The 20,780-nt window shown below is 47.4% G+C and overlaps 1 protein-coding gene across 3 annotated transcripts in view; it reads left to right on the forward strand.

Annotated features, from left to right (window-relative positions):
* Positions 1-20,780, forward strand: part of Pknox2 (PBX/knotted 1 homeobox 2) — a 266,622-nt gene that overhangs the window by 163,251 nt on the left and 82,591 nt on the right. For 2 of the 3 annotated variants that reach the window (XM_027945514.2, XM_071617193.1), the window contains 2 exons: positions 1,533-1,639; positions 20,561-20,669. In XM_027945514.2, coding sequence (XP_027801315.2) covers positions 20,583-20,669 — 87 coding nt within the window. In that variant the 5' untranslated portion in view covers positions 1,533-1,639; positions 20,561-20,582. The remainder of the gene's footprint in view (positions 1-1,532; positions 1,640-20,560; positions 20,670-20,780) is intronic. The other variant, XM_071617192.1, reaches the window with a different exon arrangement.

Raw genomic sequence — 20,780 nt, forward strand, 5'->3', positions numbered from 1 at the left:
GTTTGCAGTCTGCACTGCCAGAGACCAGGAAGTCCTCACAAAGTCCACAGACAAGGTCCCATGGAGGAAGAGCAGAATGCAAGGAGTGAATCAGAATTTGGCACTCACAGTGCCTACCCTCTCCATTGGTTCTGATCTGTTTGGCTTCTACATGTGGCTACCCCAGAGCAGGCAGTCCCCAAGGGTGACTGTAAATGTGTCTCAACATTCTTCATCTCCTCTTGGGAGGAGTCTGGGGTGTGGCAAAGGGAAGAGGAGACTTTCTTTCAATACAGAGAACATTTGTTAATGGAGATGCATGAGCTCCCCTTCTGCCCTTGGAGCTCTCTGAGTTCATCCCATCCTTCTAGCATAGCCCAGCTGCCTCTCTCCTGAGACTGGGAATCAAATCTCCCTTAGGATTCCGGATGCTCTCTCTCTACCACCCTCACCTCCCTAGTGATGTGTGCACATGTGTGCATACACACACACACACACACACACACACACACACACGGTGGGAAAGCCTTGTTGCTCAGACAGATGTATACATTTCCATCTCCCCACTGCAGCTCCCAGTGTGGGCTACTGCTTTGCTCCTCCTGTTGTCTTGTCACTAGTTAATGACATTCTTTATCAAGGTGCAAATGTGTTTTTACAGAGAGACCAAGATGGTGTTAACTAGGAAGGAAATGTTAATGTTAAAGATGCATGTGCAGGGTGGGGCTCTGGGCTGGAGGTGCTACCCAATGCTGCCCTCAAAGTATAGCCCAGGTCCCTGAGCAGCTCAGCACTCCAGTGACCCTGCCGTCTGGACTCCATATACAGCCTCCTTGGAGTCAAATTAGCAACTGGTCCAACAAGGAGAAATTGATGGGAAGTGTCCAGCCTGACCTTTTGACAGGGCTGACCAACCAACCTCCATATGCAAACACCTTAGTTAATTTCAATTATTGAGAAAAAAAATTAATTAACTTTAATCTACAACTAAGTAAGTTGTGAAGCCAAAGCTACTTTGGGGCCACAGCTCGTGGCCAAAGCTACTTTGGAGCCTCCACTTCTTCTGGCCCATTCCTCCTTGCCACCCTCAAGCACTCTCCCACCCACCATGAACCTAACCAGTGTCCCTCCAGACCCCCAGCCAAAGCCTGCCATTCATTAGTCATGTAGATTGCAAGTTCATCTGCATACCTGAAAGAGCTATGACTGCTGCCCCTTCCTGTGAGTTCCACTAGTCTCAGAACAAGTTGCCTGCTGCTCTTCCCAGTGCTGCCCGCAGCTTGGGGAGAGGGCTGCAGGTAGCAACAGGGTACTGACAACTGTGACACAGTTTGGGCCTCAAAATGACTCGGGTATGTGTGTGTGTGTGTGGGTGGGGTTTGCTCAGCAATCATGCTAAAGAAAGAGTTGAAAGGGTAATATGGTAGAGGAAATAGAATCTATACCTTCTGGAATAAAACACATCCTGGGAGAAGGAAAGAAGCCAGTGAGTAGAGCCCTGAGTTCCCTGTTTTCTGAGACCCCTGCTGAGAGCTGCTCTGCCTTGCTTGTAGGTGCTCTGGCTTTAGCTGACAGGAAGCATTTCTGGCCCAGCTGGAAGTGAGGAGGAGGGGAGTGAGCCTCCTGAACACCATCCCAGAGGCTGCAGGATCACCCAACAGTAAGATGTGCTTTTCTGTCCTTTAACACAAAAATTAAATCCCCCAGGCAGACTTTTTTTCTTTCTAAAGCCTCTAGGATCAGTTGATCACCTGAGCTGACACTTAGCATGGACAATCTTTGGCAGTAAATTGTTGTGCTTTTTTTTCCCTACATCTTTATGTTTTACCTTCTTAGCACCTTGAGGACGAGGGCCAGCCCTCCTCCCTATACACTCTGCTCTTCTGCCAGTTCCATGAGTTGTTGGTACAGAGGGATGGGGTATTGCTTACATCCATATTGATGATCACATTTGTACAACTCTCTGAGCAAGTATTACCACCTGAGGTCATCTGGGTGTGCCAGTGAAAAACACAGTTCCTGGTCCTCACAGTCAGACTCTGGTTCTGAGAGTCAGATGAAGACTCATGGATCTGTATCCTAAGCCCAAGCAGATTTTTTTTTTCATGGTCCTGGGGATTGAACCCAAGTGTGCTACCACTGAACTACATCTCCAGCCCTTTTTAATTTTTATTTTTAGTCAGGTCTTGTTAAGTTGCTCAGATTAAATTCAAACTTCCAATCCTCCTGCCTCAGCCTCCCAAGTGTCTGGGAACACTTGTGCCTGGCAACCCCAAGTGTTTTTGATGAATGTTGAATAAATCATCCCATTTATTTCTGATGAACTATGAGAAATAGTTCTTTAGAATGTATTGAACATTTTGAATAGAGAACCTCATTTGATCCTCTTATCAGGTAAGATTTTTTTTTTCTTTTTGGTTTTCTTAATCCCCTTAAGGATTAAGAATCTCACGGATTTATGTATCAGTTAGCCAAGGTTTTGGAAACCCAGTTATCCAAACCAATCCTTTTTTCTTTCCAGTATGTCTTGATAAGGGCAGGATCTGTTATGGTAAGATTGAGCCCCAACTCCAAAGGCTTCTGCCCATGATTCTCTAAGTTTCCCTGATGTCTTAGGGCCATCATGGCCTTATAGTTCATCAGCCCTCCTTTTGGGGACAGTAATCATTGCTAAATTCTATCACTAAAGCCGGTTTCCCTGCAGGGAAGAAGAGGAAGAGAGAGAAAGCTAGCCACAAAGGTGAATGTCCCTGGGTCCAGCTCCCCAAGCAGGGGGTTAGTTAAGCTATGGATGTTCATAGAGGACCCCATGCCTGAAAGCAAGAGAATGGCAGCAATAATTCTGCTTCCTCTCAGGGGAGTTCTGTGTTTTAGGTATATTAAGCACAGGGAGTGGGGGGTGGTGGGTCACCATGGTCCAGCGGGCTATGCCTCTGGAGGGAAGGTCATCTACAGGGGTCAAGACTGGACTAAGTGTAGTTGGGCAATCCTATCTGGGGGACAAGCTGACAATTTTTGCAACATTTGGAGCCTGTGTGCACAGTGATGTTGCAGAGTTTATTCTACACAGTGGCTATGACAAGGGCTTGAGAAAGAGTGAAGGGCAAGTAGAAAAAGAAAAGCCTGACAAGAGCTATACACTCGGTAAACCAGAATGAGTACGTTGCTACCCAAGTCCAGTGACTTTTTCCAGGACCCAAGTGGAAATGAGGCTCTTTCTTTGGAATTACTTAGTGGTGCTCTATTCTCTCAGGGCTGAGGCTCAGGTTGCTGGGTTCCAACAGGCCAACCTGTGCCCAGGAGAATGGACATGCCCCTGCCATCACCTGCATGATGACTGACTGCTAGCTCTTGCCATGGATTGTGATTTTCTGGAGAATGGAAGGTTTCCATGGATGCAGTAGAAACAATATTACCAACATATCCTTGACCTCTGCCCCTTCAGTCCCCCAACACCCATACACTCGCTGACTACTGCACTGTCTTTCCAAGTGAGTGACAATATGGTATCTCCTGGAGACTAAATACAGTTGACACTATTGCTTGGATGGGTGTAATCGGCAAGGACGATTTTTGCAGCTAATGCTGGATGTGTGGCAATCAGAGAAGCCACCAGCTGTCTCACTTAAATTCTTAGCTCTCTCGCTCTCTTTTTTTAAAATCGTTTTGCTTACATAATCCACCCCCTTTTTATTTTCTAATTCTCTCCTTGCAAAGCTGGCACCAGAGGGGAAGGGCTGGGGTGGAGGGGGTAGCAATTACACATCAGTTTGGGGAGCATTTACATTTTGCAATTACAATTTAAAAATAAGTCTCGTTAATGATCTCCACGTGTGAACGACAAACCTTAACTGACATACGTACTCTCCTGGGCCCGCCTGCCTGCCCCCACCCCCTGCCGCCCCAAAAGCCTGAGACTGAGGGAGGCTAAAGTTCCCAGAGAGGAACAGCAGGAGGCCTGGGCCAGCTCAGCTGTGAGGGGTGGCCAGGAACATTAATGTGCCTTTGATGTTGGTTAGAGGACAGAGATAGGGTTGAGGACATGGAAAACTAAGACTTCTAGACCCTAACTTCTCTCCTCCTCCCTGCCTTATGCAGGGTCCTGACCCATCTCTTTGAGCCAAGTCATGGTCAGTTCTCTGTGTCCACAGGAGACTCTATCAGTGCTCAGAGCTGTGGCGAGAGGGGCCCCCACTGTTGTTATCCAATGCCGGTATCCTCCCAGGTGGGAATTTTCAAAGTCCCATTGAGCAAACATGAATCCTAGTCCCCATGAGCCAGTCAAGACAGCTGGATATCCAAGTATTGTGAAAAGGGGCTGATTCCTTCTTTAGGGTTCAGAGAGGGAACAGCATGTGCCGTGTCCCTGTTTGGGAACAACACTGTTCTTCTTATCAATGAGTTAGCACGTGTTAATCTGAGCCCTGTGATTCCTGCCTAAGCTCAGGCTTTGAATCTCAACCATCCGGCTTAGATCCTAGCACTGCCATTTGCTGGCTGTGGGTCTGGGGCAGGTTACTTGAGCAGCTCCTGAAGGGACCCCCTCTCACCCTCCCCTCTCCCCATAGGATTCCCTGTGGGCTTGGCATCAGGCTGGGGCTCAGACTTCCATGCTCACTGGGTCTCTGCCTGACTCTGCTTTTTAACAAGCCAAATTATCTCTTTCCTGGACACTACTTCCACTGGGTGATCTTTCCTCCTGGCCCCATGTATGTTCCTTACATGTGAATGAGAGCAGGGGACCAGGAGCTCCTGAGCTACATTCTGTAGCCTCTGATACTCATCCCCACTCAGCTCCCCCCCACCAAATATTTGAGTATAAAGCTATTCATCTCTTGGGCAACTTCCTCCAGGCCAGTCTTTGAACTGACACTTACAGTCAAGAACTCCCAGCTGTTACCAGAAACATGCACAAGATAGCTCTTACCCACTGCAGAAAGAGTCACACATCTTAGGAAGATCTGAGAAGAGAATAGTTTCCAGAAGTAGATATGTGACCTGTGCAGGGGAAACAGAAGGGGCCCACAGTCAAGGAGACTCTTGAAAACAGGGTTTGTGTCTTAGTTTTGGTGTTTATTTTAACATAATTAAGTGTTATGGTTTGGGGATCTGGGGGCCAGTTCAGTCATGGTGCGCTTGTCTAGTGTGCACACCCACAAAAATTATATATATATATATACACACACACTGTTCTAAAAACTTGCTTTTCAATAAATTGACACATAATAATTGTACAAATATATGGAGTACAGTGTGAGAATTCCATGCATGCACACAATGTGCAATGGTTAAATCAGTGTTTTTGGCACTCACTGCTTCTTAAATATTTATCACTTCTTTGTTCAAAAAGTTACTTTTTAAACCTAGGTTAAAAACCTAGTTTATATGAGGGACTGTTTTCCAAAATAAGTAGATCTACTCCCATTATTTTCAATTGCTGTATAGTGTTTTTATTATTTGGATTTTAAATTATTTACTTTAGCTTTTTTTTTTTTTAATTATAAGTATGTGTTACAGAAGGGGAAACAGTGTAAAGATATAAAATAAAAGGTCTCCTTTCTTTCCCCTGCATTTTCAACACAGGAAAGCATCTGTGTTCTGGTTACTTGATAGCCAACATTTACTGTGCTAAATAATACTTCAGTTCCTCTTTCCTAATGTATATATTAATATATTAACTCCATGCTATGAAAGCTCAGAAAATTACCATACATTCTCTCCCTTCCAATCTGCATGAATTTGATAATTTTTCATATTGTATACTAAAAATAAATAATTGCTATCATTTATTTTTAGTATATAGTATATATCATATATTATATACTCCACATATATAATATACTATATAATACATAATATTGTGTAATAGACACTGTGTTAAAATAAGTATATATTTTAAATCTTAATATAAAAATATACTAAATAATATGCAATATATATAAAATACTGAGTTATATATAATACTATATACTATACTATTTACTGTGTATCACATATTATGTAGTATATTCTAAACATTATAATATGTAATATGGAGTATTATAGTATGTAATACTATATATTAACTATATATATATATATATATATATATATATATACACCCACACACATACATGTATTACAACTATAGGTTTAAAACTGTTTTGTCTTTAGTTTTGTTTTATGGTGGTTGGTACTGGAATTGAACCCAGGGACAGCCCACCACTGAACTATACCCCCCATTCCTTTTTAGTTTTTGAGATAAGGTTTTTTGCTTAATTGCTAAGCCTGGCCTCAAACTTGTGATCCTCCTGCGTAGCCTCCTGAGTCCTTGGGATTACAGGCATGTGCCACCATACCCAGCCTTTCCCTTTGATCTTGCTGATATTGCTCCACCATATTCTTATTTCTAATCTTTCACAAAAATATATAATATCATATCTTATAATATGATGCTATATACTATTATATAAAGTTTAATACTTCATATATTACACAAAATTATATCATATAATACTTAAATACTATATATAACACACTTTCTACTATATGCAGTGTATGTGTTATACTGTATATTATTATGTTATATGCCATACATTATAAATAGAATAACAACAATATCTACTCTGTTTACATTGTTAAGATTTAGAAGATCTATATTCTGTTATATAAATTTAGTTACCTCTGCATTCGGGTGAGGGGTTGATTATAAAATGAAAGTCTATTAAAAAGCATCAAACCCACTATGGGTATGGAAATATTATTCAACCACATAACCAAACAGTGTGATTTGCCTGAGGAAGGAGATGGGTCCCGTCACTGCGATCCCAGCTGCTGTGATGGAACTTTCTGAGCACTAGGGAATGATGACCCCCTCCACATTCCCTCTGGATTTTTCTTTCTGTGGGTCAAACCAAGTTGCTGCTCTTATTGTGTGTATACTGTCCTCCTCTTTGCATTTCTTTGTTTTGCTGGAATACCACCTCTAGCTATTTTTTATAATGATGAGTGGGAAATAAACAGTTCTCACATGCCCAACGTGACTCTTCTTTTGCCTTCACACTTGGTTGATAATCTGACTGAGCTCAGAATCCCAGGTTCGAATCTTCCTCTTTTCTTTTCTTTTTTTCGTGGAATTGGATTCAGGGCCTCTGACGTGCTAGATAAGAGGACTGCCAGTGGACTCCATCCCCAGCCCCTCTCCTTCGGTTATGATGATGTTGTTCCCCCGTCTTATTTCCAGGCTTGCAATGAGAATCTGTGGAAACTTTTATTTTCTCATTAAAATTCTGAAATTTTACCTCTAGGTACTGGGGTGTAGATTTGCTCTATTTTCTTCTTTCTTTTCATTTCATTTCTCTTACTCAGTCTTTGGGGTCCTTTTAAATCTGAAGTCACCTGTCTGACCTCAGCTCAGCGAAGTTTTCATTTTGTTATCTTTACTCATTCCCACCATAGTGTCTGTTTTCCCCTTCTGGAATGTTCACAGTCCAGCACAGTGCCCAGCACGTGGCCAATGATGGCTGTTTTCCCCCTGGGACTTAAATTCTAGAGAGGACCCTATTGCTAACTTGGGTCAGTTTCCTCTTTGGTCCAGGGAAGATGTCAGACCTCATGACTGCTCAGGAATCTCCCAGCTCTGCTGGTCCTCTGATAATCCGTCCCAGACTCCTGGAGTGGGGAAAAAGCAGAGTAAAGAGAAAACAGGTGATCAGGGCAGCCACTACAGCCAGCTTCCCACTGTGGACCCTTTCCAGGAACTCCTATCTCGCCAGTATCTGTGTCTGTCCCCACTGGGCACTGCTCCCCTTGGCCTTCCAGTCACTCTGAAATGGGCTGCCTCGTGGCTTCTCCTCTGCCCACCCCCCTGCTCCCCACACTTCTCAGCTCACATGCACACAGCTCCCAGTGTTCCAAAACAGAGGCTGGGCCAGAGATAGCTAGACCCTAAAAAGAGACGAAAGAACACAGGGGCCTGCCGAGAGTGGGGCTATGCCCCAGCTTTGGGAAACTTTCCCTGGGAGAGTCATCTCAGATGAGCATCCTGTTTACACCTCCTCACCCTGGTGACATCTCCCATGCAGTTTTCCCACATGCCCAGACCAGTTCTGGACAGAACCTCTAGATCGGAGAGTTGAGATTCTTTGTTCCTTTTCCCTGGGCAGCCTGACCCCAGAAGATCCAGAATAACAAATGCTCAGATCCCAGGAGATTCGGATTTGTTCTAACTTGGAATATCCTAATTGGTCCTTGAGGGCCACTGTGCAAAATTGTCTTCTCCTTCTATCTCCCTGCTCCTTGCCCTAAAGCATGGTAAGTGGGGGTATGCCAAGAGAATGAAGAAGGGGAAAGTAGAGGCACAATCTTGAACTTCAAGTTCGCAAAGATTCTGTGTGAAAGGCAGGGCTCTTTCTTTTCCATGGAGACCATAATGATAGGAAATGAGTTGTCATTGCAAAAGTCATGATTAAGGTTCTATGCAAGTTATACTTTTCAGACAAGTTTCTAGTATTTAAAGATTCTGCTAATACGAAACACATCTCCTTTGTGTCTGGTCCAGCTGGAAGGGCCAGGAAATGACGAATGGTTTCCCTAGGAGAAGCCAGAGAACTACAGACCCTTCCCAAGGCTGGAGGTTGAGGAGATAGAGGCTGCAGGAAGCAGCCAGGGGCCAGTGGGCGGCAGAACACAGCTCTGGTGCTCTTTCCTAATCACAGCTTGCTTTGGAGACTGTGAATAAAATTCTATTGCAGACCCACAGGATGTCTTCACTGGCCACCCCTGCTGCTAGAATCTCACTGGCCTGAGGAAAGAGAAGGGTCAGAAAGAAAGCGGCACAGGAAGGGGCTTTAGCCAAAGGAGAAAGCTAGAACCTAGGGAAATATGACAAGGAGTGACACTTCCTAAGGAAGGAATGCCCTGACACGAAAAATGAATATTGCTCAACTGGACAGGCTTTCCGAAGAGAGAGCCAGGTGCCTCTTCGCCTGTGAGTCATGGACAGATTTCATTCTAGAACAGGGACTTCTTTGCAGCTGTGGGTGGTCCCTGGAAAGCCAGGGGTAGGGTGGAGAGAAAAGGCCAAGTGGAGACAGTTACAGAGAGCAGGCTCATTGCAGGCTCCCTCCCACCCAACCCCACCCTACCCTACTGGGCCCCCACAGGGCATCTTGGTCCAGGCTGTCAAGGAGACACTAACGGTTCCCGGTCAAAGTGAGTCAGAGCCTTGGCCCTGAGCAGCTGGGTGCAGGATCTGGGACAAGCAGCCCAGTTTTCAGACATATAGAGCTCCTTCCCAGAGTTGTGCTCCCAGACAGCTAAGACACATGACCATGTTCCCAATGACACATCGCCTTTGAGATGCGCTCTCCAACCAGACATTTCTGTCATTTCATGTTTATTCTTTAATTTTGTTCTTTCCCTTCCTAATTGAACACACAGTCCAGTGAGTCTGTGACGGAGACTCGAGATTTGCTGCTTTCAGCACGCTCGGTGTTTTCCATCTTCGTCTTGGTGGTATTATGTCTCCAAGCCCCTTACTTCTTCTTGCTGGTATCAGCACTTTCATTTTTCTATCTCCCACTCACTCCGTTTTTTAAATAATAAGAGCAGAATGCAATAAAATATTTACATAAATTTGGACCAACACTGCTGTACAGGATGACAGGACTGACAGAAACTGAAGCAGCCCCAGTGTGGGAAGGTATAAAAGACATGTGCATTGACCATATACAAAAGCCTGCAAGTGGCACGTGGAACACACTTAGTGGTGTCCATATAACAGAATTCTTAGAAATTTAGTTCAGGTGAAAGTCAAAGGACAACGTATGATAGACGGCTCGTCAAGGTTGGCAGCTTGTTTTCATGATCAGTTTTGCCCTGTCTGCACTTCTTTGGCTTCTCTGGGTCTCATTCCTTTTCTGGTGTTTCCTGCCTTCACCCTACACATTCAAGAGTCTTGAATCAGATGGTGTTTAACACTGGAAACTCTCTCAACCTCTCTAAGCCTCAGTTTTCTCATCCACAAATAGGAACAATCATAATGCTGACTCCATATGGTTGGCAAGAAAAATAAACAAGGTTATCCTTATGAGCTGAGCATCGTGCCTTGTGCCAGGTGAGGGCTAATAAATGACGTTGTTATTAATTCACTATTATTGTCTCACGCCCATCAAAATTCACTTCAGGGAAAGGGACTAATAAAGTCATTCTCACTGAGGCCTAAATGGCTGCTGGGACTTGAAGGGTTATCCTACCCAGATTTGTTTGTTTTACCTTTTAACAGTCAGCCAAAGAAACTGAATTGTCACTCTCTGTGCATGTGTATTTTCAGGCTCCATGGGGGGGGGGGAGTCCTATTGCATATGCTTTCCCACCATAGGTGCCAGGCACCTTGTCTCCTGGGGAGCATAGTGGTCATCGGGCCAGATAAGATGTGTGGATGAGGAGTAGGTTTTTCTTAATATAGAAACATACATACGGTGCCCCACATCTGACTGTGCAAGGGTCTGAGGGAGGGGACAGTCTGGAGTGGAAAGTGAAAGAAACTGTCATGGAGGAGTAGGGTTTGGAGCCAAATTTTGATGAGGAGATTGCGTAACACAGAACACCTTCCTCGGGAATAAGAAAAGCTTCAGAGGAGACAGCTTGGGTGAGGCAATAGAGGGTGCGTCTGCTCAGCTGCAGTGTGAATCTGAGGGTCCCTGGGATGGGCTCACTGATAATCGTCACTTCCTCTCACAACATGGCCATTGTCCTTCCTTCCCTGGGGGCTGACTTTCTTGGTGGATCAGGAGCTCAGCACCAGTGCACCTGCCCTTGTTCCAACAGCAGTGAGGACCGAGGGTGGAGGGGGCTTCCCTCCTCCAGCTGATAGAGTTATTGTGGACTCTACCCCAGCCTTCCCCACTTTTTTGGGGGGACCACCACAAAGGCCCCAGGGAAGGGCATCCATTTGCTAGGAACGTGCAGATTGCAGTAATAACCTGAGCCTAGCCCAGAGACCAACCACTTGTTTCCATAACTGACTGCTGATTATGTTTTATTTTGCTTTTTTTCCTCCAATTAAAAAATTGGGACCCAGAGGATATGGTTTAGCCTTTCTCAGAGTGGAGAGGGGACTGGCTGACCATTTTAGGATCCTCTGGTTCCAGGAGATTCTGAGATCATTGCGGGGGGTGGAGTGGATGGGCTTCAGGGTCTCACCTCTGTGGCTCCTGCCCCAGCCCCTCTCTGCCCAAACTTCGGTTCCCAGCTCCCTTTCCGGCTCCCGGGGAGTGCCCTGCACTAGAGAAGAGACTTATGAAGGGGAGGGAGGCAGGTGGGCCGCAGGGAGGAGGCTGCCTGGCTCTTTCATCCTGGCTCCCCAGCGTCTGAGCTGTGTGTCTGTCTCCGTTGAGTTGTGAGCCTCAGGGGCCGGCCTGGGTTGTTTTCTCAGCTCAGTTCCTGAGCAGCGGCTGCTGTCAGCTCTCAACAAATAATAATAAACCTGGGAATCGGGTTTGTCGAGGGGGACTTCAGTCCCCAGGTTCATTTTTAGATTTGTTTCTCTCCGTGTGTACAGACAAGGAAGCATGTGACAGTGTCTCAGAGGGCCCTGCAGGGGCTCCCCACGGCCCTGGCAATCCACCCTCACTGCCACCCTGAGGAAGACCCGGAGGGCTCTCCTCTGTCCCTGATCTCTGAAGCTGCCTGGATGTTTAAAAGAAAAGAAAAATAATTGAATCAAAGGCCTCAAGCTCTCTGCTTTCCTTGTGCCTCCCCACCTCTCCCACTCACGTTTGTTTGGCTAGACATAAAGGAACTGGAGATGAAAAAGAGGGCAGACTCCCCTCCCTAGGTGAGGGAGTTGCCTGAGTGATGGGCAGGAAACTGGGGCAACAGGCCCAAGGAAGGCCCTCCCTGTCAGGGCAGCAGCCAGACCCGGGACCTCTGTTTCTAGGGTACAACAGGGGAAGGGTCTCCTGGCAGAAAAAGGGAAAGTAAGGCAAACACCGCTGGGAAAACAAGGACCCACCTGTGGGTGAGCATGAACCATAAGACCTTAACAACACCCTCTGGGACAAAGCAGCACCCGCTTTTCAGCAGAAGGAACCCATCAGAGGTCATTGCTGCAATCCCCCTGCCTCCCAGCAGGAGAAAGTACAAACCACCTCTCTGAGAAGAGTGCAAATGCTGTTCTTCTTTACAGCCAACATGCACTCTACCCTTTTTTCCCTTTCTAGGTTTTTTTTTTTTTTTTGGTTTTGGTTTTTTGTTTTGTTTTATTTTCTTTAAAGGAACCAAAGGGAGGGAAATTGCCAAGTTGTAAAGTGCTTAAAGAAGAGATAAGAATCTTCATCAAAATGCTAAAAGCTGGAGGGGGAGAGTAATGTGAAAACTCTTGCCTGCTATTTATGGGATTGATTCTCAGATCAAGAAGAAGCAAGCAGTTGGATGAAAGGAATTATTGTTAAGCTCCTCGGTAGGAAGATCTAATGGACAATTGCCGCTATCAGGGGGAATTAAATTGCTGTTTCAGTTTGTAAAATATATCAGCAGCTTTTTGAAGTCAGCCAAGGTGTGACAGCGCATCAGGGAATGAGTGAGGGTTCTACCACTACTGTCCTGGTGCAGGGAGGCAGTAGCAGCTGGACAAGAGGGCTCAGGACCCTGGTCCATGTTTTCACACCACGTTGAAGAACAGCTGAACTGGAGGAGGAATGGAGGGGGAGGGAGCCTATGAACTCTGGGCCCTGGTGTGCTGGGTCCCCTGTGATTTAGAGCTGTGTGCCAGTCAGCAACAGGGCAAGATGGCACCACTCCTCTCTGGGAAAGCTAACCAGGTTTCAGTTCAAGGAAGACAAGTGTTGTCCCTGGATGAATGAGAGATTAAGGATGGTGAGGGGGTCTGTGATTGCCTGGGCCAGGGCTAAAGGTTTGTCCCCAAACATGCTTAGTCAAATCCTCTGCTTTATTAACCATGAAGCCCCTCGTCAGCCCCCCATCATTAAACTGTGGATACAGAGGAATCCAGAGTGGATAGCAACCATCCCCCATCCACGCTCCAGAAGTGGTTTCTGGGTTTTTTTGTGTGTGTGTGTGTGGTTTTTTTTTTTTTTTTTTTTTTGGGTGCTGGGGATCAAACCCAGGGCCTTGTGCATGCAAGGCAAGCACTCTACCAACTGAGCTATCCCCAGCCAGAACTGGTTTCTGGAACAAACTTGTGCTCATCTTCTCTAGGCTGGGTCATTAATCAGTGTGCATAAATGACCAATTTGCTCAGCCACACAGGACACGTTGTTATTCCTGATAAAAAGCAAAGAGTAAAATGGCCTTGTGGGGCAGGCAGGTGGAGAAAGGGGAGGTAGTTGAGGCCCTTGGAAGTAGGATCCTGGGCCACTCCTTGGGTTTGGGAGGAGGTAGGGGTCTATGTTACCCTTTCTAAAGCCCATTCACTCCACGAGGAGTTTAGAACTAATGGAGGAGAGAGGGAGAAATATTTTCACACTTCTCAGAGAGTCTTAGCCAAAACTCTTGCTGGCGTCTTCTCTGTCCCCACACGGTTCCCTGGAGGCTAGCATCATGATACTAGGCATGACCTGGCACCACCTTCCAAGTAGGCATCCCAGAGAGACAGCAAGTGACAACAAGTACCGAGAGTGGTGGGTGGTCAAAGGGTGTGGTTGTTTTGACTGCCATCTCTGCTTCTTGCTGAAGTCAGTAGGGAATTAACTTCCACTGTTGTTCCACGCAGGAGCCCGAGGGGCACCAGGGAAATGGGCCTCATGGTCATGAGATTCTGCAAGGACTTAGGGCCCTGGGCCAGCTGCAGTATGTCCTGGGATCTGGGTAACTGTGGAGCTGCAGTTCACTTTGACCTCTTAGCTGGCCAGCCTCAGAACTGAGTGAGCAAGGGATCAGACCTGGGTGCAAATCCTGCTTAGTTCCTCTCCCATCCGAATTCCCCTTAGTAACACAGACATAGGTATACTCCCTGCTCGCAGGCCCCACCCTGAGCCTCATCCGACCAGACTAGAGGATTTCCATTTTCCCCCAGCACCCTAAAATCAGAGAGAGTCAGGAAGCAGCAGCCACCAGGCCCAGCATTCCTGTTGCCTGAATCCCCAGGCCTCTGACTTTGTCACCACACTAGGGCAGTGTTTCATAAGCTGTAGGGTACAGCAGGTTCTAAGGGTGCCTGCCCCTCTTCCTACAGTTTCTTAGTCCCCACCTCAAGGACCCTTCACTTCTTCCTCCTTTTGAAACATTTTAAACCAACAAATTGATATTGGGGTAGAACCCCACCAGTGCATCCTCTCTCCACTCCATCCTCCTCCATCTCCATTCCCCCACCTGGCCACACATCCCAGGCAGTGGGGACCATGGAATTCCTGTAGACACTCAGCTTTCAGCTTGTGGTTTTTAGCCTTTATTGGATTTTGCAAAGAGACCTGGGGCGTGTGTGTGTGTGTATGTGTGTGTGTGTGCACCCACACGCCTGTGTTTCTTTAGATAAATCCACAGAGTCACATGAAATCAGTGACAGGTTGACACCGTTATTTCAAGATTCATCGCTCTGAGTTGCCAGCAGAGGAGACCTAGCCAACTCCTTCCCACCAACAACACTTTTTTTCCAGGCATAATTTATAGCACTGGGGTGAATTTGTTTCCAAAAGATGAATATCACACTATCAGCAACAGCTGCCTCTCATTTTTATTTGTTTTTAAATTTGACTCAAAGTCCAATTCTCCATACACATCCCAAGCTGTAAATCCTAAGGCGACTGATTACATGATTTAGTAAACAGGTTATATTATATAATGTAATTAAAGAGGGGCCCTGCCACGCCACCTACAGGCCACTTCTAGGAAGGGAGCTAGATCAGAGATGGCCACTTGGGACAAAGCTTGCCACTGAAGGAGAAAGGGGGATTGCACCAGGGTTGAGGCACCTGCCCCAAAGGGATCCGTTGAAGCCAGCCAGGTTACTAATGCAGATTTTCGGTCCCTCCTGCTGAGTCCACTGTATTATTTCAGCCTCCTGCAAATCTGTCTAGACGTCAGAACACCAGCCTGGGCAGCTGTACAGAGAGGAAGGTTTGGGTGGAGGGGTTACCCGAGGGTGGTTGTGCTGGGGGCATGGCAGGCTCCTGGCTCACTGGCCACAGGGACTCTATTCCTCCACTTTCAAGTGTGAGGGGAGGAAGAGAAGAAGGGAGCTTGCTGGCCCTTGGAATGAAGCTACAGTCCAACTGTTTGCCTTCGATTCCACAAGCATATCTGGAGTGCTAATTGTGGGCAAAGACTTTTATTCTGCAGTCCAAGAGGAAAAGTGACTTGTGCAAGCCACGAAGATCTACTGGGAGTGGAATCCAGGCCTTGGGACTCTAAGCACAGGCTCTGATCCTGGAAATTGAGAATTGAGGATGACCTTGTGAATGCTCTTGTCCTAGTGAATTTACAAATGGGGAGATTGAGACCCAGAAAGGGGTTGGTCTTCCACAGCCCCTACTTGTATCAAGTGAAGGAAAATCATGAAAACTCTGTGTGTGTGTGTGTGTGTGTGCGCGCGCACGCGCGTGCATATAATGAAGGACAGAGGAGAAGCACCTCTTAGCTGCTATGGGAGGGAGGGAAGGAGGGAGGAAGAAAGGAAAAGAGGGAGGGAAACCAGTGACCACCTTCCTCACCTCTCTTCCCTGGATTGCAGCACTTCTAAAATACTATTATTAGGTTCTGTTGTCTCAACAAATTCTTCTCCAGAGAATTTTTCTTTTTCTTTTTCTTTTCTGTTTCTTTCTTTTCTTTCTTTTTTTGAGGGGGGGCAGTGCTGGGGATCGAACTCAGGGCCTTGCACATATTGCACATGCTAAGCAAGTGCTCAACCACTGAGGTATATCCCCAGACCCCTCCAGACAGTTTTCTAACTGGGTAACACCATGGGTAACATCACAGAAAATCAGTCTCTGGAGAGAAGAGGAGCTCATTTCCCAAGGGCTGAGAAAAAAAACTGGACTAGAAGTGAGTGTGGATGGGAGGGAGGGAGTTCATGGAGGAGGAAAACAGGACTATTGGAGTCTGAAAAGGTAGAACTATCCCCTTCCCTCTCGTCCTTGTGCCAACACCAGGCCAGTCTTCAGTTTGAAGCAGTCACGGGACAGAAAGGGGCCAAGGAAAGCTTGGCCCCTGCATTCCCTCTCCTACCTCAGCACCGGATACAATTTAGTCCCAGCTAAGGTCAGGGGCCAGGAACAAATGCTGTGGGGCCAGCTGGCCAGACAGTTCCCAATTAGACTTTGTTTCTCATCCTTAAGGCCCCCGAGCCCCCAACCCCTGCACCCTGGCCCAATTACTGCCCAACAGCATTAACCCCTTGGTGCCCCAGGCCGTTAATGGAATGTTAATTGGTCTAATGGGTTTCATGTCAACAAGTCCTAATGAGCTCTTTCTAACGAGCTTGGCATTTTTTTTCTAAGCCTGTTTGTCAACATACAGGAGTTTGGGCTCCAGTCAGAGCCTCCTGTGCCTGGCTGTGGGGAGCTAGTGCTGAGGAGACAGAGGAAGATGGGTACCCTTAGGCTGAAGTTCCCGTTTGCTAAAGGAGTGTGCCTTTGTGCCCCACCCCCCCCCCGCGCCCCTCCCCAGCCTTACCGGGCTCCTGGCCTCTTGTAAAATGATATTTTCAGCTCCTTTTAATGGGATGATATCAGTGACACAAATATTTCTTCTTGGTTATTCTCGTGGAGTATTGTATTGTTTCTTGTGCCCCCTCGCTGTTACACAGTAAAGGTTTTCAGCATTAAAAACAAAACCAAACTAACAGGAACCTCGCCTGGATGGGAAATCTGTCCCTGGTAAATGTTCCTCATGTGCCCTCCATTTGCAGTCTTGGCTTTGCTCCCTGAATGCCCTGGTGTCTGGTAACAGAAGCGCCAGGGCTTCTGGACAGGGCCAGAGCCAGGCAGGCAGCTTCTCACAGCCCCTGACAAAAGCTCAAGGCCCTGGGCTGGGTTTGCTCCTGGAGCTCAGTCCTGCCACTCTTCTCCCCACTCCCAAAGGAAGTACACAAAGGGGAGGTCTCCCCAAAGGCTGGGACCCCAGCTGTGCTGAAGGACTCCCCCCATGCTCAGGCCAGAGTCTCAGTCAAGTCCCTGACCAGATGAGTCAGATCCCCAAATTCCTCTCCAAATGGTTGCATGTGGCCCTTCGGTGGACCTAGTGGGATGGGGGGTGCACATGCAGGTGGAAGGGGTGAAGATCCGGGGCTTCTAGAGCTGGGTATGGGGTCCAACGGCAGCTGAGCTCCCAAGTGTCAAGTTGTGGGAGGCTTCTGCGCCTCAGTGAGCAGAGAAAGAAACTTAAGCTCCTGTTGAAAAGACCTCCTGTTCTCCTGCAGAAGGAGCCCCTAGAGGGCAATGGGGCAGTGGCCTAGTGGCCTGTGGTGACCTGGAGTGGGGGGAGGGGCAAGGGCCATCTGGGTTCTCTGAAGATTGCTTGTATGGTCTCCACCTCAGGAGTCTGAGCCCTGCTCCACAGCCTCGCAGGCTCAGGACTGAAAAGTATCCCAGCCTTCTGGATGGTCGTCTCTGGGAGCAGATCACTCTTAATGTCCCTCCTTGTCCTGAGACAGGACAGCTCTAAATATGTCTAGGGATATTGCCTCTAAACTGACCTGCCTCCCATTCACAGGACAGTGAACAAAAGAATGCAGATTAAAGACTTCTCTATTTAGCCCAAATTCTCTGCTTTGCATTTCCTTTGCTTTGCCTTCACTGTGAATTTCTCTTTTATGGAATGAAGTTACCAAAATACCCAAACCTAGAATTAAAGGAAATTGGTTGCCCCAACAGGAAACAAACAAACAAAAAACACCTCTTTTCTGGATGCGAATCCCACCCTGACTCTGCCCCCAAGCTCCCTCTTCTGGAAATTTCTAGCACTGCATCTGTGCTGCTCTTGGTGCAATGAACCTCCAGGACTGGTGCTCCCAGGAAGTGACACAGCTACCCCATAGGCTCCATCCAAAGTTGCCTTGTCCAGAGTTCCAGGAGAGGCTGTGCCTAACATGTCCCCGAAACATCCCTAGTTCATCGATTCTCTCAGGGTTCTTAAAAGAGATTCTACACCCATTCTAATGTCTCCAAAGTCTTAATTCTGGAAGTCCATTCTAATGTCTCAAGGAATGTGTACTGGACTGGAGGAGTAGCTCAGTGGTTGAGTACTTGGCTCGCATGCATGAGACTCTGGATTCCATTCCCAGCACTGCAAGAAAGTATGAGAAAACCCCATAAATCCATATCCACCTTTTCCCCCTCTGGAGCCCTCTCCACTCTGCTCTTGACTCCTTTGGCTGGCTGCCACCCACACAAAGACGTAATCATTAAAATAGGCCATGCCCCTGTGGGTGATGGCTAGTGCCAGAGCCCACCTGTAATCCTGGCAATTGGGGAGGCTGAGACAGGAGGATTGCAAGTTTGAGACCAGCTTAGGCAACTTAGCGAGCCCCTGTCTGAGAATAAAAAATAAAAAGGGATAGGGATATGGCTCAGTGGTAGTGCACCCTTGGGTTCAATGCCCAGTATAAAATAAATTTTTAAAAATAAAATAAGCCTTGATAATTCCCCTGCACAAATGGATGGGCTCTCTTCACAGCTCTCTGCTGAGCCCATGTGCAAAAGAAAAGCCTGGAATCAGTGCCCAGTGTGTACAAGATGGGCAGGACTTTATGTGATTTTGTCACAAGGATATTCTGGTGGTCTATCTTCTGAAGTCAGGCCAGGGTAAGGAGCAGTTCAGGCCATGAAGCCAACAGCACTGCCCATACAGGAACAGCCATCATTCTTGCACTATCCCCACCTTGCCTTCTTCTTTCCTGCTAGATTATCACCTTCCTCTACCAACCAGCCTCCCTGGAGAGAAGACCTGGCCTCATTCATCCATCCTGCCTCACCCCCTAATACAGTTCCCTGCACAGAGCTGATACCGATAAACATCTACTGAATGAAACATGAATCTCCGCTGCTTTGCGTGTGCACTTAAGGTCAAAGCATACCTGGTACTTTGGAGACTCAGGTCAGGCCAGAGTAGATCTTTTTTCCCCTTCTTTAAACAACATCACCACACACACACACACATACACATGCACACACACACACATATGCTGGGCCCTGGAAACATGCCCCTTTATTTAATAGCAGCTCCAAGACACCGCCTGCTTCCTGCAGCATTCGGGTACATGCACATTTTGGAAGACCTGGGGAGGGCCAGGCTGACTTGGCATCAGACTGGAGGAGAGTGGAGTCCTTGAGAGCTCTGAGAGAGAGGGGAGGAAGGTTTGAAAGCAGGCTCACAAAGGCTTCTAGCTCCTCAGCACCCTCCTCTCAGGAGACAGGTCCCATATTCCCATAAGTTCTTGCAATCTCCCTCCCTGCAAATAGATAGCTCAGTATCAGCAACTAACCTGCAATTTCTGGCCCTAACTATTTCAGGGCATCCACTGTAGTTCATCAGCTCTCTGAGCATTCTGTTTCCTTGGGTGGCACTGCCAGGCTGTATCACTTACATACTATGGGCACCACGTTCTAGTTCAAGAGGAAATTTTGAGGCCTCACGGGGACAGCTCAATTACTGATGATAGAGTGGGGGTGGGGTGCAGTGGAACAGACCTGAAACACACACACACACCACTCCTGGATTGTGTCTTCTCTATAAAAGGCAGGCCAACAATTTGGCTCTTTTGGTCCCAGATGACTGTGACTCTATTATTGAACCAAAGCTAAAGGAAGCCCTGGAACCACTACATGCACCAAAATAAACAAACAACAACAACAACAACAAACCCTGGAGGACTGATGTTGCCCTGCCTCTTTCATTCCCTAAGCCGCCAAGTGGTCACCTTTGGACTGCAGTCTGCCCTCATCCCATGTTACCACTAGGGGGTGTGGTGAGCACACATGGTAGGGGTGGGGCTGATGCTTGGAGATCCTGAGGGGACCTGAAGGCTTCCTGCCCCTGTGAGTGCTGGTGGTTGCTCCATTTATTTATTTATTCTGGTGGTAGGGATGGAGCCCTGCCTGGGTCTCACACATGCTAGGCAAGCATTCTACCTCTGAGCACACTCCCAGTCCTGGTGTTTGCTCCACAACACCTGGGAAAGTGTGGGGCAGGAAGGACCCTTATCATGACCAATTGGGAGGAAGCTCAGGGCTCTCCCAGGTCAAGCTGGGAAGGAGAGGTATCTGAGTAGTCTCCAATCCCGCTGGGCTAACACCAGTCAAGTCACCCTCCACCTCTCCACCCCCACCCCCATTCCCATACACACACTAGGCCTTCGCTGATGCTGAACAAAGCATCGCGGCAGGGGTACCGGCTGTTTTACATATGATTTGAATATTGTTTCTTTCAAGTCAAAATAGCACAGCAAGCCCCTCCCCGCCCAAGCTTCTCCCCTTAGCTTTCATTTGTTCCCCTGAAGGGTCCCCAGCCCTTGCTGTATCTCACCAGTCTTGGTGACCCAGCCTGAAAAAAAAAAACAAAAAAACAAATGTGGAGCTGGTGGGTCCCCAGGGCTCCCCTGTGCTCGATGGTATTAACAGTGCGGCCCCCTTTCTCCTGCCCACAGATCCTCGATGTGAATCAATCCCATGATGCAACATGCCTCCCCAGCCCCAGCTCTGACAATGATGGCCACGCAGAATGTCCCTCCCCCACCCTACCAGGACAGCCCGCAGGTGAGTTGCCAGCGAAGGAAGAAGTGGGGAGGGAGCATGGTAGCCCTGGGGATCCCCCTGGGAGGCTGGGATATTTCAGGGCTGAGGGGTCTGATCCGATGGGACTCTGCT

Source organism: Marmota flaviventris, chromosome 9, assembly GCF_047511675.1.
Source record: "Marmota flaviventris isolate mMarFla1 chromosome 9, mMarFla1.hap1, whole genome shotgun sequence".
NCBI classification, from domain to species: Eukaryota; Metazoa; Chordata; class Mammalia; order Rodentia; family Sciuridae; genus Marmota; species Marmota flaviventris.